This window comes from Mizuhopecten yessoensis, unplaced genomic scaffold (genome assembly GCF_002113885.1).
Source record: "Mizuhopecten yessoensis strain PY_sf001 unplaced genomic scaffold, ASM211388v2 scaffold10889, whole genome shotgun sequence".
Taxonomy (NCBI): Eukaryota; Metazoa; Mollusca; class Bivalvia; order Pectinida; family Pectinidae; genus Mizuhopecten; species Mizuhopecten yessoensis.
This window is the reverse complement of record NW_018408772.1, coordinates 470462-495556: the sequence shown is the minus strand read 5'-3', so window position 1 is coordinate 495556 and position 25095 is coordinate 470462. Positions and strand designations below refer to the sequence as shown.

General features: G+C 35.5%; 2 protein-coding genes across 2 annotated transcripts; both read left to right on the top strand.

Annotated features, from left to right (window-relative positions):
* The first annotated feature begins 11025 nt into the window (after positions 1-11025).
* Positions 11026-14907, top strand: LOC110463325 (hematopoietic prostaglandin D synthase-like). Its single transcript, XM_021517829.1, has 5 exons — positions 11026-11263; positions 12589-12681; positions 13171-13286; positions 14255-14359; positions 14644-14907. The coding sequence occupies exons 1-5, from the start codon at positions 11131-11133 to the stop codon at positions 14812-14814; spliced, it is 618 nt and encodes a 205-aa protein (XP_021373504.1). The 5' UTR covers positions 11026-11130; the 3' UTR covers positions 14815-14907.
* Positions 14908-18671: 3764 nt separating this feature from the next.
* On the top strand, positions 18672-23541 carry LOC110463324. Its single transcript, XM_021517828.1, has 2 exons — positions 18672-20052; positions 21936-23541. Exons 1-2 carry the CDS (start codon positions 18788-18790, stop codon positions 22174-22176), a joined length of 1506 nt encoding a protein of 501 aa, XP_021373503.1. The 5' UTR covers positions 18672-18787; the 3' UTR covers positions 22177-23541.
* The last annotated feature ends 1554 nt before the right edge of the window (positions 23542-25095 follow it).

Sequence of the window (25095 nt, the reverse complement as noted above, 5' to 3'; positions counted from 1 at the left end):
TCCCATATACTGTATAAGTTATCTCAAATACTGTATAAGGTATCCCATATACTGTATAAGAGATCTCATAAACTGTAAACGATATCTCAAACACTGTATACAGTTTATGAGACATCTTATACAGAATATTATATATCGTATACAGATTATCAGATATCTTATACATAATATTAGATATCTTATACATGGTGTTGTCAGTGAGGTACTGACAACACTAAAGTATAAACATTTCAGTCCCTCAGTGACAACACTAAAGTATTAACATTTCAGTACCTCACTGACAACACCAAAGTACCAATACTTCAGTCCCTCAGTGACAACACTAAAGTATTAACATTTCAGTACCTCACTGACAACACTAAAGTATAAACATTTCAGTACCTCTCATATACTGTATACGATATATCATATGCTGTATAAGATATCTAATATTATGTATAAGATATCTCGTATACTGTATAAGATAACTCATTTACTGTATAAGATATCTGATAAACTGTATAAGATATCTCGTATACTGTATAAGATATGTCATAAACTGTATACAGTGTTTGAGATATCGTAAACAGTTTATGAGATATCTTATACAGTATATGAGATACCTTATACAGTATTTGAGATATCTTATACAGTATATGAGAAATCTTATACAGTATATAAGATATTTTATACAGTATATGAGATATCTTATACAGAATATGAGATATCTTATACAGTAAATGAGATATGTTATACAGTTTATGAGATATCTTATACAGTATATGAGATACCTTATACAATATTTGAGATATCTTATACAGTATATGAGAAATCTTATACAGTATATAAGATATCTTATACAGTATATGATATATCTTATACAGAATATGAGATTTCTTATACAGTTTATGAGATATCTTTTACGGACTATGATATTCCATATACAGATTATGAGATATATTATACAGTTTATGAGATATTTTATATAGTTTATGAGATATCTTATACAGAATATGATATATCGTATACAGTATATGAGATATCTTATACAGATTATGAGATATCTTATACTGTATATGAGATATCTTACATAGTATATGATATATCTTATATAGAAATGTAATGAGATGCTGTATAACATATCCCATATGTATATAAGATATCTTATTAAATATATAATGTATATCATACACTCAATAAGATATCTCATATAATGTGCAATATCTTATATAAGATATCTTATAGAAGAACGAGATTTAAAAAAAAAAGAAAAAACAGTCAAGTCTCCCAATGCCAACATTTGAAATATGTGCTCCGAACGATTCTGGGGGTGAAATTATTTTCTCAATTTAATTTCACGAAATCTCATTCAATATCAGATATCATATAGTAACGATATTCAAATTAAAACATATATTTTATATACTTAATATAAAAATATCTCATTTAATTAATATATGAGATATCTCATAACCTATATAAAAATATCTAATGTAATAAATAAAGTTATCTCATTTAATTTATATATGAGATATCTCATTTTATATTTGATATCTTATATACTAAATAAAGAAATATATATGAGATATTTCAAAATCTTATTAAAATCAGATATCTCCTTACATTACGTTATGGAGTATATATGATAACGTAGTGTAATGAGATATCTCATAATCTATATAAAATATATAATATACTAAATACAGATATCTCATTTAATTTATATATGAGATATCTCATACTATATATGATATCTTATAAAAAAAATAGAACAAAAGACAGAGAGAGCGTCTCTAGGCCTTTCTCGGGTTGATTCCCCGTTCATCAGGAGACTGTTTATTTTGAAAACAGGTATTGTGAGGTCATAGTTGTTTACACAAGAAAGTATGACGTCATCAATAATGCAAAGTCATTTTAAATAGAGCTATAGAGAAGGGACCTTTTACATCCCGTGTAGAGCCAACGATGACCAAGGAATTATTCCTTTTGTATCTACATACAATCAACCCGAGAAAGGCCTAGAGACGCTATCTCTATCTTTTGTTCTATTTTTTATTTTTAATTCCAACACAAGGACTCCTCAATGATTTCTTTATGATATCTTATATACTTAATAAAGATATCTCATTTAATTTTAATAAGAGATATCTCATACTATATATGATATCTTATATACTTAATGAAGATATCTCATTTAATTTTATATGAGATATCTCATACTTTATATGATATCTTATACACTAAATAAAGAAGTATATAATAACTAAATAAAGATATCTCATTGAATTTATATATGAGATATCTCATAGTATATAGAATATATTATATCCTTAATAAAGATATCACGTTTAATTTTGTATGAGATATCTCATACTATATATGATATCTTATATACCAAATAAAGAAAGATATATGAGATATTTCATAAACTATATAAAATATATAATATACTAAATAAAGATATATTATTTAACTTTATATGAGATATTATCTCATATGCTCCTTATTTGATGGCAAGATCTAAACTTTTAAACTGGCATAGAGGAGACAACTCGCATTTCCTAACGATACATTACTTACTTAATTGCTGCCCGGTATGCCTTTGGCATGTAGGGCAGCAACAACGGTCCACCATTTCTGTCTGTCTTTGGCCATCTTTTCTACTGTTCCCCAGGTGTTATTCATGGTCTTAAGCTCTTATTCTACAGTACGTCTCAATGTATCTTTTGGTCTTCCACGCTTGCGCTTCCCTTCTGGAGTCCAATGCAATGCTGTTCTGGTGATGGAATTTCTATCTCTTCTAATCACATACCCAATCCATTTCCAACGCCTTCTAATTAATATTTTAGCCATACTTTCCTGATTACACTGCCTTTGTAGGTCTACATTAGTTATTTTGTTTGGCAAGAAAATGTGCAGGAGTCTTCTTAAACTTTTGGTATGAAAGACTGACAGTTTGTTTAGGTCGTTTTCTGCCATCCTCCAGCATTCTGATCCATATATCAGAGTATATAGTACGCAACTCTGGTACAGTTTTAATTTGGTTTGCTTACTGTACTGTGATGATTTCCATACATTATTAAGTGATCTAAATATATTCCTGGCTTTGGTTAATCTGTTCATGATGTCATTTCCTGCACCTTCATCATTTCTTACTGTACTTCCCGTGCATGTGAATGATCAACTTGTATAGGAGTTGGGTTGGAGATGCTAAGGGTCTCGACTTCTGTTTTTTTCTGGCTGATTTTAAGCCCAACTTGGCTGGCAAAGTCATTAAGGCGGTTCGTCTTCTCCTGTAAATGGTGATGGGTATGTGATAACAGAGCAAGATCGTCAGCAAAATCAAGATCTTCTAATGTTGATGAATGTTCCGTCTTATTCCTCTTGGAACATCTACTGTTGTTTTGCCCACTACCCAGTCGATGACTAAATTGAAAAGAAGAGTAGACATCACACAACCTTGTCTAACTCCTGGTTTTACCTCAAACCAGATGTTACTGTGCCATACACTGCAGGTGAAATTGTTGTAAAAACTTTTGATGAGCTCAACTATTTCTTTTGGAATTCCATATGCTCCGAGAATCCACCACAAGCTCTTTCTGTTGATGCTGTCGAAGGCTTTCTGGAAATCCACAAAGTTGATGTAAAGCTGCCTTTGCCATTCTGTACGTTGTTCGATGATGTTACGTAAGGCAAATATTTGATCAATGCATCCTCTACCTTTACGAAATCCTTCTTGCTCCTCTCTTAGCTGTTTATCGATTGCATCAGTTATTCTTTGGATAATGATTTTGGCCATGATTTTACTAGGAATTGACAAGAGGGTAATACCATGCCAGTTGTTGCAGTCACTAAGGGTTCCCTTCTTGGCTAACTTTATTATTATACCTTTGGTCCAATCATCAGGTATTATTTTTCCTCCCATATTGATGTAAATAGTGGTTGAAGAATTTCAGCTGCAAATTCTTGGTCAGCTTTGAAAAGCTCTGCATTAAGATTATCCTGTACTGGTGATTTTCCATTTTTAAGTGATTTTATAGCTGTTATTATTTCTTGTCTGTCTGGTAAGTTAATATTTATTTCTAAATCTCTGACTGCTTCAATTATTATTGCTTCGTCATCTGGGGGTGGTCTGTTGAGAACTTCTTTGAAGTGCTCTGCCCATTTGGAATTTTGCTCTTCTTCTCTTGTTTATACCCTTCCAATTTTATCTTTTATAGGAATATCGTTTGTGATATGAAATTTGCCACAGATTTGTCTTGTTATTTTATAAAAAAAAAAATCCCTGTTCGCCTTTTTCTGCTGCTTCTTCTGCCTGTCTAGCAAGGTCTTCCATGTAAGCTCTTTTATCTGCTCTAGCCATTCGCTTTACTTCTTTGTCCAGTACTCTATAGCTTGCTTTGTGTCTTTCTTGTAGCTTTTCAGATTTTGTGTCTAGTATCTTCTTGTTCATATGGAGTCTTTCTTCTGTAACTTTCCAAGTACCTAGTGTTATCCACTTCATCTTTTTACCAAGTTTATAACCTAAACAGTCCTCGCTGGTTTTTTCGTATATTGTTCTTATTTGTTCCCATTTTGAGTTGACTTCTGTTGTTTCAGCTGCGATCATGTCAGGATTATCTTGTAATTTTTCGATGTCATAGCGTTTGAGGACAGGTGTTTTACGTCCTGTACTCCTCAATTTCATCTTAATATTTGCAGTAACTGCTCCTGTCTTGACTTGAAGATCTAGTAATGATCGCCTCCAAGTACCATTTATCATAATGTGGTCAATCTGATTATTGTCCTTTCCATTCGGAGAACACCATGCTAATTTATGTATATCTGGATGTGGAAAGAGTGTTCCTCCTACTAGCTGCACATAATTCTACCAGTCTTTCTCCATTTTCATTTATAGTACCACATCCGTGTTTTCCTATTACTCTGTCCATATCTGTATTGATGTTTCCCACTTTTGCATTCAAATCACCCATCACCACCAGAAGATCATGACGTGGTACCAATCTCACTTCTGCTCGAAGTTGTTCATAGAAGGTGTCTTTTATATCTTTATCACTGTCATTGGTTAGTGCATAGCATTGTATAAGCGTCATGTTGGTGTGCACTCCTTTCAATTTTGCTGTTATCAATCTACTGTTAACAGGTTTCCATTCAATAAATCCCTTTTCCGTGCCTATTCTGAGGATGATGGCTACTCCTTCAAAATGATGGTTGTCATCTATGCCCGAATAAAGAACTGTTTCACCTGTATCTGTCTTTATTTTGCCAGAACCTGTCCATCTACTTTCACTGACTCCCAATATGTGCAAGTTATATCGCCTCATTTCTGATGTGACCTGTGCAAGTTTCCCAGTTTCATACATAGTACGTATGTTCCAGAATCCTATTCTGGTTTTTGCTTTAGTGCTCAGCACTTCACTCCTGCCAGCAGCTTCCTTGCGGCTTTCACCACTGGCAATCATACTTTTTTCTTGAAAGCCTGTACGCACAGCGGTTTTGTTTGATTCCTTTGTTGCTGTTTCCGTAACTTGATTCTTTTTTACTGGATAGAGTTGTTAGCCTTGTGCCGAACCCCCTACTTGGAGGGCCAGGGATTTTCTTTCAAGGCTTCCGTCTTTAGATAAGTTGCCGACCAAGGTTGACGAGTCATTATCTACCGTTTTTATTTCAGAGTTTTCTTTCTCTTAGACAAATAACCATCCAAGGTTTACGATCTTCATCTAAGCGGCTATTCACCCATAGTTGGGACAAGGTTGATGAGAGCAAGGGCGTGTCCACACACCGGTGGGCCTACACTCTGCATCTGTAGGGTCCTTGCTGCTCCAAGATCCTCTATAGTATAGCCTGAGATACCAGGTCCCAGTTACCATGCGCTGTCGCGGGGAGGCACTGTAGAAGTCTTGACAGTGTAGAGGCTATGTACGGGAAGGAGAGGCTTACTCACTCGGCTCTCTCTTCGCTTATATACATAGGCTATGCTTTAATAAAACAACCACACTAACGATACATAATTCCGACTAATTTTGTGAATTCTACAGGTTTTGTAGAAATAAAGTTAACGCTTAAAAGAAATGCTGCATGCATTCCGATAGAAAGATTCTTGCAAATACTCAAGACAAAAATAAGGTGTTGAGTTCATTCGTAAGGCCCTAGGATAATACAGAAGAGTAAGGAATCAAGTGAGAGTTAAACAAGGAATACAAGATTATTTATCAAATCGGAACTATCACAGACGGTCAGGTATCACTCCCAGCCGATTTGGCGGTATAGCCTAACAAATCATGACCAGACAAGAATCAACATAGGGAAGAAATATAAGAATCAACATTGGGAAGAAATATAAGAATCAACATTGGGAAGATAAATAAGAATCAACATTGGGAAGATAAATAAGAATCAACATGATACAAATAACGAAAAATTAAAAGCGAACAGGAACATATCACTGAACCTCTTATTCAGTAGCGTGTTAAATCACAGGTAGTAGCCTCTTCTGTCAATACGGGAGGCTAATACATGTGGTTTAATAATAATAATAAAACCTTTTATTAGTCCAGGGTAACATAATATAGACAATTCTAATTTACAATAAGGTCCTGCATAAATGCATACATTGTATGTACAACATGCTAAGAACACAAACATTTATAATAACCACACCATTAATGATCACAGACTGTATAATAACCACACAATTAATGATCATAGACTGTATAATAACAACACAATTAATGATCACAGACTGTATAGTAACCACACCATTAATGATCACAGACTTTATAATAACCACACAATTAATGATCACAGACTGTATAATAACCACACCATTAATGATCACAGACTGTATAATAACCACACAATTATTGATCACAGACTGTATAATAACCACACAATTAATTATCACAGACTGTATAGTAACCACACCATTAATGATCACAGACTGTATAATAACCACACCATTAATGATCACAGACTGTATAATAACCACACAGTTAATTATCACAGACTGTATAGTAACCATACCATTAATGATCACAGACTGTATAATAACCAGACAATTATTGATCACAGACTGTATAATAACCACACAATTAATTATCACAGACTGTATAATAACCACACAATTAATGATCACAGACTGTAAAATAACCACACAATTAATGATCACAGACTGTATAGTAACCACACAATTAATTATCACAGACTGTATAATAACCACACAATTAATGATCACAGACTGCATAATAACCACACAATTAATTATCACAGACTGTATAATAACCACACAATAATTCATCACAGACTGTATAATAACCACACAATTAATGATCACAGACTGTATCATAACCACACAATAATTCATCACAGACTGTATAATAACCACACAATTAATAATCGAACACTTCAAAAGACTTACCTCTGACATCCTGGGAGGTATCATCAGCATAATGATAGGTGATGTATGCTTAAGACACTTTGGATAATCATTTATATTTAATTAAACATCAGTGGTACCAAAATTTAGCCCTGCAGGGTACCAATATGTATTGGTTGAAAGTTGGACAAAATATTTCCGAAACTTACAGCCTGTGACCTCTCGGAGAGATAAGACTCAAAAAATTGGAAAACTGACTGAGACACACTATATGCATTCAGCTTGTGTAAAAGTACCTTATGATTTGCCGTAGCAAATGCCTTACGAATCTCAATACAAAGGACTCCCGTATTACAGCCTTGATTCATGTTTTAAACCATTTACCACCAACACTTAGAAGTGCTGTTTCAGTAGAATGATGTGGTCTAAAACTAAATTGACAGTCACTTATTACAATGTAGTTTGTTTCTTGTTAAAAATCATAAAATTTAGCTTAGACCCGATAATACAGCCACATGTCTAAAGTTATTGAATGGGAGCGATCCTGGCCTTTTTCAACTCAGTGGGTTTACACCGTCAGTTATTGCCTTATTGAACAAAAAAGCCAATGGTGACAGAATTGATGGACCGGCACATTCAATAACTTTGCCGACATACCATCAACACCCGTAGCCTTCCATTCAGGCATACATCTAATCTGTTTGTAAATGCAGATTTGTTTTGGAGTTTCAAAAGTTTCAACCTCAGGTAAACTGTCATCAAATTCCTTACCAATCTTAGTACCAATGTTGCAGAAAATAAATCATAAAAGGTGTTTGTAATTTCAAGTTTTTTCTGAAACAGTTTTACCATCAACATCAAGTTTAATTGTACGATTTGTTTTTTAACTAGATGAAAACTATTTTATTTTCCCCCAAACATCTTTAGACCTATGAGAGTTTTGGGTCATAGCTGCTCTAAGTAATCTTCACCATTACACGATTTCTACAAGCTCGGTATGTAGCCCAGTCATCAATACATTTTTAATTTCTAGTTTTACTGTGTAGATAGTCACGGTGGTGCATTTCATCTAAAATATCCTCATTTATCCAATATTCCGAACTAATTTTAACACGTTTCTGGATCAAAGGTAAATGTTTGTCTATAACATCGAGAAAACAGATCCTTGAATGCAGCCTATATGTCATCAATGTCGTCGAATAGTTCAATACTGCTCCGGGGACCCTGTCGCATGTCACTGGCCAAATTCTCAAAGTTCACTGCTTTATGTACTTCATGTACTTTAAAGTTACATGGGAGTATTGGGGCTTTGGAACTCCGAATGGTTTACACTAAATGGTGATCGATCATCCAACAGGTTTAACTCCTGAATCTTGACATTGAAAAGAGTCGGACGTGTATTCATTCTCAGTGGTCAGCATTACTATAACCAAATCAAAGCTAACGTACCAGTCTACATATACACTAGGCGCTCTATAGACTGTCACATACACTTAATCGATGCAAAATTAACTTGTCGAGTTTTGTAAACGAACCCATAGGAAATATGCACTGGAACTTGAATCTTAAAATAGAAAAAAGTTGCCAGGAACAGATGGCATCAACCTACAAATCATTAAAGCATGTTATGAATCTTCATCAGCACAAACGATCATCTTAATTTTCAACCCACCCTTCACTTCTGGATAAGTACCAGTTAAACGAGTCACGACAATATAATTAAGGTTATCAGCGGGAAATTACAAACTAGTTAGTGTCTTGCATAACTAGCGTGCAAATTTAAAAAACAATTGAGCAGGGTTTATATCGTAAATTCTAACACGATTCGTTTGCAACTCGTGTTTTGATTGGATACGGACCATGTTTTAATCTGCGATAGAATCATGATCAATCGTGTTAAGCTCCTCCCATCGCACTTAAGCCACGCCCCGTTTCAAACCAAAACAATATGGCGTCAAGCTCGCCTCTTAGCGAAATCCCGCTGATAAGGCTTATGCACTTAGTAGGCAACAGAACAGAAACGACCGATGAAATGTATTTGTTGAATGAATTAAAAAGTAAAAAGAACGCATCCTTGTTCTTACCTCCATTTATTACTGAAACGTTCGTTCTATCCGTGTGAAGGCACCTAGATCCGAAATCAAAAGAAACATTTCACATGTGTCGTATGCATTTACACAAAACTCTTCACAAATCTATACAAATAATCACCGATTTTGTCGATAAGCACATATTGGTATGCATACTGACATGGAAATGTAAGATCATGGTCAATATTAATCCAAATGTGTCGTATAAACTTTGGTAACAGGACGTTCACGAACAATCCAAATATTCCGCCTCGTCAACATACAGATCGACCTCTCGCCTGTATGGGCGGGCCCAAATGTCTATACTGGTCTCGAGTTCAAACCCAAATTCCATGTTGTAATCGCCAGTATAGCTACTCAAAACAACGTACTATCCCCTAAGTATACGAAGGATAACAATGTACGTATTATATATAACGGTTTTATACCGGGGCGTTCTATCACCCTCTACTTACTAGCAGGTCTAGACATGTAGACAAAAACTAGATCATGGCAACATTCTTGATCTATGTAGAATTTGTAATAGCTTTTTATACTGCGCCAAATAGAAAACTTAAAGCCGCAAGGCGTACAAATATAAAAGGCGAAATAATCAAAATGATTCAGGAGTTCTTGTACGGCAGAAAACAAAGAGTATCGGTAGATGGGCTATGTGTTTCCGACCTATCCACACTAAGAAGGTTTAAGAATAGTTTGTAATCTACGTAATTGATCCCCAGACATTAACGGGGTCTAAAGATATATTTACACAGATAACACCCAGCTTTTATTTTTGCAGAAAATGATATCAAAACAATTGCACCAGAATACACAACAACAGGAAAAAGACAATATTCATATGATAATAAAAATGCAGATTTTAGTTTTGAAATCGAGATATGCAAACCTTTATCAGTATATGAAAAAGTTAACATATCCAGGATACACTCACAGACGACTTGTATAACAGGAGTTATAGGGTTAGGGTTAGGGTTAGAGTTAGGGTTAGGGCCAGCGCGAGATTGGCCCAAGTTGTCGCCAAATTAGCGAAGTCTAAATTATCGCTTTACAACAATTATGAAACAAGTTATTAAGCAAAGTCTCAGAAACGATATGGTTATTACTCTCTTGAATACAAGAAACCGTCATATTTTACAACATTACAACCGAATTGTGGTAGAAAACACGGATAACAAGGCCATTTTCTATCTGACTTGCACTGTAATTATCACTCAACATTTCGACCCTGTAAGTGTAGTAAAATAGTCTAAGCTTCTCTGTCGAAATATATTTTCCAAATTATATATTTGACATAGTTTATTTATTCATCTTGTATGTACAAGACAAAATCATCAACTGGGCGTTCGAATAGATATTCAGACAGATTGAAAAGTAACATCTATTCCACGGCCAATCCGATTCAGTGCTTTATCAGAACAAATAACATATGTTACACTGGTTTGTGACCCCGACACTCTAACTACTATTGAACGTCGAGAATGTGTGGCATTGACCTCAGTGACCTGTTGTAGTTACTGTGGAATGCAGGGATACCATGGTATATGTTTGATATCATAAATATAAGCTGACCTATGTCTACCCTGATAGCCGCGTTGCTAGCCGTACTATCGGTGGGCGGTATCTCCGCTGAACATCCACTTGATCAGGTGAAGCCGGTGTGACCGTCCATAGCATTGCAGCACCATCATGTCTACATTCAAACTACATTATTTCGACCTAAAAGGCCGAGCGGAAATGGCCAGACTGCTATTTGCCTATGCTAAAGTAAAATATGAAGATGTTCGGATCGACAGAGCAAAATGGCCGGAACTGAAAGAAAGTAAGTACATGTATTTGGTACTGTAACGCAATCCCGTTCGCATGTAGTAATGAGCACGTGCCAGGAAACTTATCGATTCGTGTACCTGTACAGGTGTGTACATGTATATGAGTTATAACACGTACGTGTTATCATACCTGTACATGTGTTTAATGTGTGACAATATAGCGATGCTAAATAAGTGGAGGGATATATGATCGCAGGGACCTGATAATTTTTTACAGCTATATTTGGACCTAAACCAAGGTGTTCAGAGTAATGTTATATGTTTTAGGGGTTCAGATCGATTTTCGGTAAAAATGACACCCCCAATGATCATATATATATATATATACGAGAAGGATTGGAAGCTCCATTTCGATCTCAACCCCTAAAACATGGCAAATTACTCAGTTTAGGTCCAAATATAGCTGTAACAAATCCTCAAGTCCCAGTATATATGAGCTTAGAGATATAAATAATATCTAATGTTCATGAAAGCAGAGAGACAAAAAAAAATATCAATATTTTAACTATGATGGCAGATGATATGCTTTATTTCGATGATTTTTCCCCATCACACGACCGACCGCTAATTATCATCTAAACATGCACTCTAAAAAATGACTATCATTGTCTTTCCGTCCCACTATTCTTCGTCCTCTTTCTTCCTCATAGCATGACATGCTATTTGTATTTCTTTTGTAAGTCAGGATTCTGATATAGCAACCGTAAATCAAGAAATTTATTTCAGGTTGTATTTTAGCTAATGGACCGCATGTCTAGATATTAGGATAGAGTGGTCTCCCCTGTACAGGTAAAACGCAGTACTTGTTGGCATCACAAAATGACACGGAACCTTGATGGCCACAGTAATCTCTTTTGAGTAGTGACACAGCTGTTGATATACACACTTTGAAATTAACCAATACTAAAAAATATTAAATTCATAAATGAAGGGGTTTTACGCACCTGCCCCTCTGTTTCCCGAACGTTTTTTCCCCTATTACTGACCCTTAGTACTGGCCCTAGCATCACCTGTCCCTCTGTTACTCGAACGTTTTGGCCCTTAGTACTGGCCCCTAGTACTGACCCCTAGCATCACCGATGAAGGTGCTGGAAGGACGAAGCAGCCATATGATGCAGTGTAATTCATACTGTTATATATTACCAGTTTAAAAGGCACAATCTGTGTGTGTTACGTTAATTTTTTATTTATATGTTAAAGTATGTGTCTGGCATGTGACGCTGTTATAAATGACTATTGATTGATTGATCAATTGAGTCACGCGCTACTGGTTGGTTATTTAATGTTATTTATAAGTGGTTGATATGACCTATTTCAGGCGCACCCGGTGGAACCGTTCCGTATTTGGAAGTCGATGGCCAGGGATTTGGACAAAGCATGGCTTTAAATAGATATCTTGCGAGGAAATTTGGTAAATATTAGATGTATGCTTATAAGATGGAAAGTGATTTCGCATTTTAATGATATATTAGACATTTCTTATGTGTTCCTGTGTGGAATTTTAATAGATAGAATAAACTGCATGTCAAGTATCTGCGTAAAGAATGTTGTGTAATCTTAAACATAAAGGATATTACACAGCCCTCAGTGGTATAGGATATGGTGGTATATTGTATAAGGTTTTAATGTAATGTTGTATGTATAAAGTTGAATCACTATTCATCAAAAAGTTGTTTGAAGTAATACAATTTGTATGACGATTTATCAAAACGTTGTATGAAGAAATACAAAGTTGTACGACGATTTATCAAAAAGTTGTATGAAGAAATACAAATTTGTATTACGATTTAATGAACAGTTGTATGAAGCCATACAAAGTTGTATGAAGTCATGCAAAGTTGTATAAAGTTATACAAATTTGTATAAAGTTTAAATATGTTGCTGTTGTGACATTCCACAGGCCTCATGGGAAGTGACGAGATAAGCGGCCTCGCTATCGACGAATTTGTAGAAGACGTCGTTGAATGCCGGTCAGCGATGATAGCTGTGTTTTTCGAGAAGGATGAGGCCAGAAAGGTAAGCCGTTTTTAGATCACATGTTCTGTTTTTTACAAAGAATGCCTGTTTACTAAAGTATGTCATGGGGATTCTAAAAAAAAATGTCTTTTGGTGTTGAGACATTATAATAACCGCAATTGACACGACGCCATCAACTTCGAAATAATTATCATTATCCCCTATACCCAAAGATCTGCTCCTGTAAAAAGTCAAAGAAAACAAAAAAGTGCAAAGAAAATAATATGTTGAAATATATATTTGACGTAATGTGTGATTTTGGGGGAAATTAATTATTTGAATTGTTTTAATAGTATTTTCTTCTAAGTAGACGTAGTAAAAAGTCTTTCAAATACAATTGGAGAAAACGTTCTCTTCTTAAAAATGTCAAACAAATGGGGTCACTGTGCTCCTTGTTTTTGCCGTTTTTTGGGGTGTTTTTTGTTAGTTTTCAACTTTTGTGGGAACTTCAGCTGATATAAGACAAATTTCCACTTTCGGTCATATAATATCTTCAAGTGAATAAACATAGCAGTAAAAATCAACTTGCAACAATTGGTCATAACTTGTTAAATTTAACAAATCCTGTTACACTAATTCAATATGAGATTTTAACGTGATTTGTTTCTCTCTCATCCATCCTGCAGGTCAAAGATTGTGTATAGAATATGTCTGCTGTTACCCAATCATGATGTAAGATGATCACATTGCGACAATGAGGAACTTGATACTTTCTATTTTGTTTAGCATACTTTTTTTTCCTGGCGCCTTGCTTGGCAATTTCCCACTTTTGCCCTATTGGGGTAAAGTAATATGGGTGCTATCCTAAGGCCGAGACATACCAAAGTCCTTTAAAACGGTAGATGTTATACCCTGCATTCAGCCTTTAGGGCAACAGTGAATATGATGAGTCTATCACGTGAATTGTGTGGTATGCATGTTTGTGTTCGTTTCTTGTGTTGAGACATCTTCATTGCGTTCCTTTTAAGGCTACCATGGGCAAAAAACTAAAGGAGGAAACTCTGCCAAATTTTATGAAAAAGTGCGAGGCCAAACTTACCAAGAATGGAACTGGCTGGGTAATCGGCAAATCGGTATGTTAAAATATAACAGCTAACTTGTGTGCGAGTCCCCATATATAGATATTATATACAGTCAACACAATAAGTGGCGGGTTGTTTGTCACATTTATCTATCTGAGTTAGACACTAAATAATATTTTAATTTGGTTGAAAAAAGAGATTTAGGGGAAGTTTTTCTTGGTAAAAAATTAAACTAACTTACCAATTTTATAATTGACTAGTATTACTGAAAATTGAACAAATTAAACTTGACAGCACCTAACGTTTACCTGGCATATATATATTTCCTGTTGCAGCTAACGTTCGCAGACATCGTGCTGTTTGACGGATTCGACATGTTCTTCAGTGGTCCCGAGGGAGCTCCAATGCTACCCAAGTTACCACAGATAGCTGCCCACAGGACTCGAGTCTCGACCATACCACAGATAAAGGCTTGGCTGGACGTACGCCCGAAAACGTCAATGTGAACATGATATCATAAAATAACAGACTTGTACTTAAATGTGTTAATGCGATTTTTCATACATTTTGCAAATAAATATTTGTTTACTGAATTTCGAATGATTTTATTTCAACGATAATTGAAATAAGCAAAAGGCTATTTCAGGTTCCCGAAGCCTGACATATTTCTTGGCACTTATGAGTGTTTCAGGTTCTCGCCCCTGGTTACCTGCATTTTAACTGCTTCAGATTCCCCGGACGTGATCTGTTGTCATGTATTTGTAATTAAATACATGATCTTCACAAAGGGCCTGTAGTTACATTCTGATATCAAACAATTGTCACCAGCATGTTCCATCTATCACAGATGTCATACAAAATATCCAATCCCAACTGTAAATCAACAGCTGTTTCTGCAATAATGGTTATATCATCTGCAAATAACTTTTAGGATATATGTGTTTCCTGATTGGTTGTATCTACACGGATTACCAAACGGCTTTCGACACCGTAACACACCAAAGACTCACCAGTAAACTGGATACACAATTCCCTTCCAAGCAGAAGACGACCATGCTAGTGTCTGTATATAATAGCTAATCTCCTTGGAAGTAGGTTCCACATGGTAAAGTTACCAGGCCTATGACCGGTCCAATGTGTTTAATTAGGAAGCATTTTCTATTTTCTAACGACACCAAAGGATCACGATATACTTCAGAGATATCTAAATAAGACACGATGAGACACGTGACCGATGATATGCATTTATGTAAACCGCTACAAGATATCCTTACCCATATAAACTTAACAATATGAAAAGTTCTTTTTTACACAACCAATAACATTTTCTATGTGACGTTTCGTGATGTGATTTTATTGGTTGTGTAAAAAAGAACTTTTCATAATCCATACGTACCAACCTAAAGAAAATGTTTAGAAATACCTTAACAATACTTTACACAAATGAAACCGAGAATGATACAAGGGTAACTATGTATACTGATTTGAAACTTTACACCGTTATAAAAATACAAATAAAGGATTAGTTTTGCTTATCAACTATGACCTTTAGCTTGAAATGTACCAGTGTAGCTGTATTAACTATAACTATTTCATTAATAAAATGGAAATATTTACTAGACATTTTTATATTTCACTAAAATGAAATGATTTATTTGCGATCGATATGTATTCTTTCGCGTAAATAAGAATAAATTTGCATTAAGTTTTATTTACTTAAATGAGAAGGTTTTTGTCGTCATTTGTACCATATTTAATATCACTACTTAATATCAGTTACCCACATACGTCGACTCAACCAATTAAGCTTGAGGCCTACAACATGCTTATAGCTAAAACACAATGAAAAAAACTTTTGTAAAAGAATGCAAACTAGTTCTTGATCATAATTTAAACTAATTAAGTATCCGAGTACATATAATGACCTAGAATGGTACCAGATATCTGTACCGTATGCATGCTTACACAACACACATGGAGGCGTGTCCTCATGACCTTGCTGTTAATAGGACGTTAAAATATAAAACCAAACCAAAACCTCCTACCCAAGGTCACACACACAACGGTGTGTTGAAATGAGTTGGTGGCTGCCAAACTCGTCCTGAGCAAAACGTATGGTGTTGAAATTATGTAAATATATGTCGATAAAGCAATAAACAATTGGCAATTTACAATAACAACTAGGTAGTAGAACAGTGTGTTATTATGATTGGCTGGTCATGCGAGAACAGGTAAACAACAAGGTGAAAAACAAATGGGGAAATTTCTTCAGTGGATGAGTCGTTATTTGGGTCACATATATATCAGAAAATCACTTGCTATCTGATACCATAAAACGTACATGCATGCATACTTGTCGTGTATCAGACTTTGCATTTTAAACCGGTTAACTTGTGATGCGTCGTTATACCCGATTGACTGGCCATGGCCTCATATTCTGGGACTGATCGTCTTTTCACTGATGAATGAATGTTCATCCTCAAAGCTTAATTTTTCTTCACTACTCTTCTACACATTGGTTAAACAACTGTTAGTAACTATACAACCTAAATAGTAAATGTCATTAAATGTGCCCAATACATCTTCTGAGGTTCTGTTTCTGTACCCCGACCTTTCTAGGGTTCTCTTCGGGAATCTACTAAGATGCAGACACAGCGCCATAGCATGCTCAGTCAACAATACCACACCATAGGTAAACCCCAGGTTACTTAATTCTAATGGGGAGGGGGTTCACAGACATCATTTTTTACAATGACGAAACAACAATTTTCTATCTGGTGATAGATAGAACCCAGCTGCTTACCCAAATATCGGAATGAAACAACGTAATTATCGATCGATTTTGGCTATCAGCGATGAAATAATTGCCTCGCGAACCTCGCTTAAATTGATCAACTTTCACATCGACAGCACTGCAATACATTTTGTAACTGTGTAACGGGTATACTCATGATGTCAGATTTGGTCAATGGGATCACCCAGCCGCAAGCCCCTTTCACCTATGTTTTTTTTTTATTATATTCTGGTTATAATAAATACACACTAGAATAGAGAATGAAAAAGAAGAGCGCTTTATATTTATGGCAGCCTACCCCTAACCCTTAGACACACATTATTAAGGATCCTTGTCCCATTGGACTGTGTTTTTGCCTATCGTTTGGATAAAACAGAAGCACATGTACAGTTAGTAACACACAATTCCGTTGACCAGGGAGCTCGAATGGTTAGATCGAGAGTGCAACAATTTGAGTTCCACCGCTTGAATCCCGGTGTAACCATGCTGATTTTGTTTCATTATTAATTCATCTTCACGTGTATTATAGCACGGAATTAGATTAGCTACTAAGTCCGTTATTATAGGTATGATTTTCTTTTCAGAAATGATTTATCAAAGCTTTACATACAGGGGCGTTTCTAGGATATTTGAAAGACGGGGCGTAGAATCAAATATTCCGCTCGGCAAAAAAAAATGGACCTTTTTTTGTGCTAAAAAACATAAAATAATTGTGAAATGCACTAATGTAACGGTTTCTGACTTGGAGCATGTATATTTTATAGTTAAAGTTTCAGGGTGTTATGTGTTTAATTGATGAATATGATGAATTGCCATATTCAATACAATATTAGNGGGGGGGGCGTACGCCCATAACGCCCTCACCTGGAGCCGCCCCTGACGTAGAAATTAGTCCTATCGGGGGAAATTGAAAAACATACCTATTTACAGATTTTGGCAGTGAATACGAGGATAGTTAGTTAAGGTAAATAAACGTGTGCCGGTTTTTTCATTATGTTTTATTTCACGTACACTTATTTGTGAAAAAGATGAAGGACAATAAAATACATTTTACTTAATTAAAGCACGGATCTAATTCCGTGATTAAAGTAAAATTATCTTAAGGTTAAAAAAATCACTTTAGTTAATTTGAAAGTCCCTTAAGATGAAGCTAGTATTTAAATGCTGACACACTCTCCTTCTATTTTATTATATATACATGTATTCTATCATACACTGATCTGAAGGAGAGTGTCAGTTTATTGGACGTATGTTTTAGTGCTGTCACGGAATTAGATTAGCCTAGCTATCTAATCCGTGGTGCTGTGCATAACATGTTTACTGGTTTTGTCTTTTTTTAACTCCGTCGGTCGAGTTTTTGACAGCAATCCATTTGCCTAAAAAACACCTTTTATTGATTGTGAAGGATGTCACTGATCTAACAGGCGCAGTTCACGTGAACAGCACTCTTTGTGACTGTTCGTGACACCTCTAATATTAGGTTGTGAAATATTCGGTTTGTCAAGAGAAACCCGCATTAGTATTAGAAATAGTCTTTAAAATGTTTGCGGATAGCAGCTGGGTTTCAAGCTTTCGTGTAACTTTGACGTTCTTGACCTCTTGTCCAAGTTCTAGAGCGACACACGAACAGAATGTAAACAACCTTACATCATCCTGAACTTAATCAACAACTGACAGTTGTCACAATGTTCTCGTTAAGGAAGGTAGCGTTTACTGTAAGTAGTGCAAGGAACTTGTCCATGCGGGCTGTTCTTGAGGTAAATGCAGCGTCAGGTCATGCATTTGATAAACATGAGCAGAGCCAGACTCATTTTACCGCTATCGAAGGTGTCCAGGGCCATGCAAAACATATTTCCATTGAGGAATCACAACAGATTTTGGAAGAGGCCGTAAAATACTCTATACATGGTCCTAGTGTACAAGGAATTCAGGGTGGTCGTGACGAATTGGCTGCTTTAGAAAATGTATCTGCTGCCGTTGATACTGTCGCTGACTCTGAAATTCCAGAAAATATGAAAACGTATTCCTGCTCAAGAAACATCAATTTACATGGCTGTATGCAGACGAATGTTCCTGAACCTTATGCTGTCAAAGCTGATCACTATGCAGTACAGCTTGATCATGGTACCCCACAAAACATGCCAGGAAATGGTAAAAAGCTATACCAGAAATATATATCTGGTGGTAGAAATGACGTTAATATTCCAAACCAGAGACGTTCTTTTCATGTAGGTGTCCAACGTTTGTCACAAGCTGCACAGTTTAGTTACAAAGATGCAGTGTTTGACAATGATCCTAGCCCACAGGGTATTCAAGGTGATGATTGTGTCCAACATAAATTATGGATGGAGACTTGTTTAAGATTTGGACTTCCGAACTGTGATGAACAATATCAGAGCATTCAATCTGGTAGAAAAACTCTAGCTCAGGTTTTTGCGGAACAAGAGGAAATTATTCGAAGTGTAGCTGAAAGTTACAGAAAAAATACTAGGAGCCATCCAGCCATTACATCCCCCGATGCTCTGATAGACGTTTCTTCATGTACACCAGAGGGTATCCAGGGGGAGGACTCCGTACAATTTAGACTGTGGGTAGAAAACTGTAACAGGTTCAGTTTGCACAAACATTTTAAAGAAAACCTTCCAGGATTGGAAACAGGAAGCAGGACTATGGCTGACATCATCAATGAACAGGGCCATATCATCCGCTCTATTGTAAAGAATCACCAACAGCAGAGGCATTATTCAACCTCGAAACAAAACCAGGAACCTCAAGAGGTCGGTAACAATCCACCCGCATCTACCCCATCTCCAAATACTGAGGACTCTTCTTCAAAGTATTCCAGAGCAAAGTTAAGGAAAGCTATTACAGAATATGGGTCTACTGTGATAGTTTTCCATGTAGGCATATCTTTGATGTCCCTTGGAGGGTTCTACGTTTTAGTGTCAAGGTACATTTGAGTTGGATGTAGATATTATTTTGGAATATATATACACACTGATGGATTATAACATTGAGTGCTTATAAACTTCTGTTGCTTTATGAATTTTCATAACACCTTAAATATACTAGAAATATTAATAGTGGATCGTTACAACAAATTCATAATTCTGCAAGTTTACTATTATACAAATATAACATCATGCACTTTGCTGTAGAATAGACACTAAATTTGATTTGGCCTGAAAACAACTAATGTTTCTACACACAGTGCAGTCAGTAACCTATTTAAACTAACATTTATAATCCAGAAATTTGATGGGTATAATCAGACATTCAGTTGGTTACAATGTCCATCTACTTACAGGAGGTTCGGTGCTCAAATTCCAGTCAGTACCATTAATACTAATTACATTTGTGTTCTCCTGTAACTGGAACAACACCATTAATATCAATAACATTTGTGTTCTCCTGTAACTGGAACAACACCATTAATATTAATTACATTTGTGTTCTCCTGTAACTGGTACAACTTCCAGCCAGCACCATAATATCAATTACATTTGTGTTTCCCTGTAACTGGTACAGCACCATTAGTATCAATTACATTTGTGTTTCCCTGTAACTGCATGAAACGCTTGTTATTGTTATGTAATAATTGACTGGAAAGTCTTGGATATATATATAAGTAGAACAGTGTAAGAAATCATTTCAAATAATAAGCAGCAATATATTTCTTCCTAAATGGTTTTTTAGCTATGTTATGTATAACAAAACCCAGTTTAAATAGTTGTAACTTTATATTGTTTAAAAATCTAGTCCCTTTCCTGTTCCTTGTGTTTTGTTGGCAGTGTTTATGCTTATCACTGCGTTTGAGTGAAGGTAGTGATGGTACGGGGGACGTGCATTGGGAGGGGTACCATGTTTATACTCGACTGCATAGACATACATATGTTTGTTCTCTAGATCTGGGCATTTGTGGTAAGTTATAACGACAGGACAATATTGGGAACATATACCCGGCTATGCTAATCACACTGACATACCTACAATGCTGCACCCATATGAACTTGCACCGGGAACCTTGGGTGTGAATAACTAGAATGACTCTACAATATCACGGGGCCTCGCGACATCTGACCTGTCTAAATATATCTGTCAATTATTTGATAAGAACGAACTCCATTAGTTTGTTTGTTTGTCAACAGATAAACATCATTTGCAAATATTGAAACACATACCCGGCAACTGACAAAAACTATGTTGTCAAAAATATTTTTCTTTAATTTCATTATCAACTATGTGCATTTTTGTTTGCAGTTGTTATGCTGCATTGAAGAGAGTTTCAATAGAACATTCAAATCAATGATCACTAGCACTCCACCACTAGGTTGTGGGTTTGTGGGGCAGTTGTGAGGTACTGGCCTTAATTGGTGCTTTTTTTCACTGGGAACTCCTTTTTATCCATCGCAAAATCCTGGCATATCCTTAAATGACCATAGCTGATATTAGAATGTAAATCACAAACAGAACAATAATCCCGAACAACCTTTAATATAACACCCTGATTAACTCGTTAGAAAAGGAATGGTACTGATAGATATATTCCCTTGTCACCTTACTTGAGCCACCACAAACATTACTCAGCAATGTATAGAGAGTCAGATTGACAGAATCCTAGTGCTAATCATTCTAATCACAAGCATGAGCTAACATTGTTATAACCTTCACCCAATAGCTATAGGAATTACAAACATAACCAAATGTGTTATAGTTCGACATAATTTGGTGGAGAATTTCAAAAAAAAAAAATCCTACTGTAAGCTAAGTAGTTTATCAGATGTTGTGTACAACAAATAGTTTCTATTAATTGTTTTGTTTCTTTATCTACAGTGGCCTTGATGTTGTTGGACTTTTGACCAAGCTTGGGATAGGAGAGAGCATTTTTCAGTCCAAGTTGGCTGCCGGAGCTAGCACCTTTGTCGTTGCCTACGCTGTTCACAAAGTATTCGCACCTGTTCGGATTGGAATCACACTGACATCAACACCATTCATCGTACAGTATCTACGTAGAGTCGGTGTCCTCAAGGCTCCCCCCAAGGCTCCTCCCAAGGCTCCCCCTAAACCTAACTGATCGTTCTATTTGACAGGATTAGGGATAGAATATCCCTTTCTAACATGATATGTCCCATCTTAGCTAGCCAAGTGTACTTCGTGTAAGTGGAGTGTATACGAGGCGAACACTTGGCTAACGAAGATAGATATGTTCATATAATTGATTTAGTACTATATAAATCGCCATACATAAGCTTGTTTTGATTTTCAGCCCAGGAGGAACTTGTTCTCCAGCTGGAGAAGTTTGACAATACACTTCTTATCAGTCAACATCACTAGTACACATTCTTTAATTGAACTATTTATAAAACTGCCAAGGATTCATTTAGTATGGACTACTTTGTATATTTATTTTCTGAAAGTTATCTGCTATTTTTCTCAACTAAGTTGCCTTGTAAAGTACTCACATCTGCTGTTTTATAGAATACTCAAACTTAAAGAATACTGTTATAGTGAGTAGAGAAAACTATTATTAGATATGTTGACTGATTAAGATGTATATTCATGCATGTGTGTTTTATTAAAGTGTACATACTCGGCGCCTTTAAAACATTATTCCCAAATTGCTATAATAATATTGTGTAAATGCTATTCATTTTTGTTTATCATTCCAATGTGTACCCAGGTTATCATTGTATTATAATAACCATTAATGTTTCTGACTGTGACCCTCTTGTGGAAGGGAGGAACATGTCACAGAATTATAGTAGCATATAGCCTTAAGTGACAGATATGTATAAGCTCAACATGTCACAGAATTAAAGTAGCATATAGTCTTAAGTGACAGATATGTAAACTTGTTAGGACAATATTTAGTGTCATTCTTTACATTGAGTAGAATACATCCTGGTACAAAGATATACCTTAAATGAGAAGGAAATAAAACAAGCAGATATATTTAAACCTTAATTTCAAAAGTAGGATCATGACCAGTTCATCAAGGAATTTTACATTATGCTTATAAGTGATTGATATTCTAACTAACTAGGAGGGCTATATTTTCTAAACTAGTTTAGTTCATGCAATGAATATAAAAACTAGTGTCAAAATCTTAAAGTTTACCATTTCATGCCCATTTAATTTAGAAAACTGACAAGTGTATACATGTTCCAATTTGTGCTTTTTAATTTGACTCTTTGTGTACATCTTCCATTATGTGTGTATATAATTGTTTTTGTGATAGGTGAATTTTCTAGAGGTTGTAACCAGAACTTTATTGAAATATAATTGATTAGCTAATCAGATATTGATAAAAAAAAATCAATTAGGAGTAATGGTAATGAAATTTGAATGAAATACCTGTTACTTTAGTTAGAGCATCTGTATTTGTTTGAAGAAAGAAAGGTCAATATGTTCCAATCAATAAACTAGTATTGAGTCTTCAGTGTTATGTATTATTGCTTCTGTGGTTTATGTTTAGGTCACTTGGCCCGAGCCTTGGGCATTTAATTGTCTCCAACTTTTTCTTTAAAAGTTTACTCCTCCAGAGAATGTCTGGAGGGATTTTATGGTCATCCCTCTAATGATCTTATAAATGAACAAGAGATCCAAGAGGTATCTTGGTGCCCACCATTGTACCATCTTCATTAGTTCTTTGTCAGTTCGATCTTTTCTCTTCTTTCCTCTAATCTGTTTGATCCAGTCATGTTAACAGTAAATGCACCTTGAGGTAACTTTTGATCTAAACTTAATACTGATGTGTATGAAATCCAACCTTCAAAGTGAGTTTGTCATTTAACATATTTACTAGTACAATTCTTAATGTGAAAGAAATAGAATCGATCATTGCAATATGAGAAAGATCTGTTTTTATGATCAGTCTCAAAATATTACATGCACAATGAGGTATCAAGGGGCACCTACATATCAAATTTGAGAAAGATCCCTCAAGTTATTCCTGAGAAATAGTACTAACAAACCTTCAACTGATCAGTTTCAAAAGTAAACATGAACAATAAAGAATAGTGGGGAACCTGCATAGCTGGCCCAAAATATATTTTTTGGGCAGTAAAAAATTTGAAGCACTGGCCCAAATGGCATATAGGTGGCCCAAATAATTTTGTGAAGAAATATTTCCACAGCATTTAACACAATGCTTCAGCACATTTAAATTATATATAACATGACAATGTTTGTAAAACAGAATAAAACATTATATTTTTAGGTCACCTGAGCTCTTTGCTCAAGTGACCTATTCTAATCGCTTTCCGTCCGTCGTCATGTGTAAACTTTTTACATTTTCAACTTCTTCTCAGGAACCAGTGGATAGATTTTTTTCAAACTTGGTCAGAATCATCCTTGGTAGATGTGGCTACAAAATTGTAAAATTGGGATTCCTACCCCAACCCCTGGGGCCAGGGTAGGGCCCCAAAGGGAAAATTTACCAATATTTCAAAAATCTTCTTCTCCAGACTCCGAGGTACTACATCCAATTTCAGTGCATAAAAAGAAAGATCATTAGGGGCTTTATTTAAATTGTAAATTTCAGGACCCCCGAGCTATCAATTCTCCCTTGGGGAGGGGGTAAAGTTTACTATAGTTTATATAGGGAAATAACACTTTTGGGTATATTTTGACAACTTTCGGAAGGAAATTATTTTTACTTGGTGAGAATTATCCTTGGAGGAAGATGGTTTCAAAATGTAAAATTGGGATTCCTACCCCAACCCCTGGGGCCTGGGTGTATGAAAATTAATCAATATTTCAAAAATCTTCTTCTCCAGACTCAGAGGTACTACAGTGATTTTCTCTGCATGAAAAGAAAGATCATCAGGGGCTTTATTTAAATTGTAAATTTCAGGACCCCCAAGGTATCCGTTCTCCATCGGGGAGGGGGTAAAGTTTACTATAGTTTATATAGGGAAATAACACTTTTGGGTATATTTTGACAACTTTCTGTAGGAAATTATTTTTACTTGGTGAGAATTATCCTTGGAGG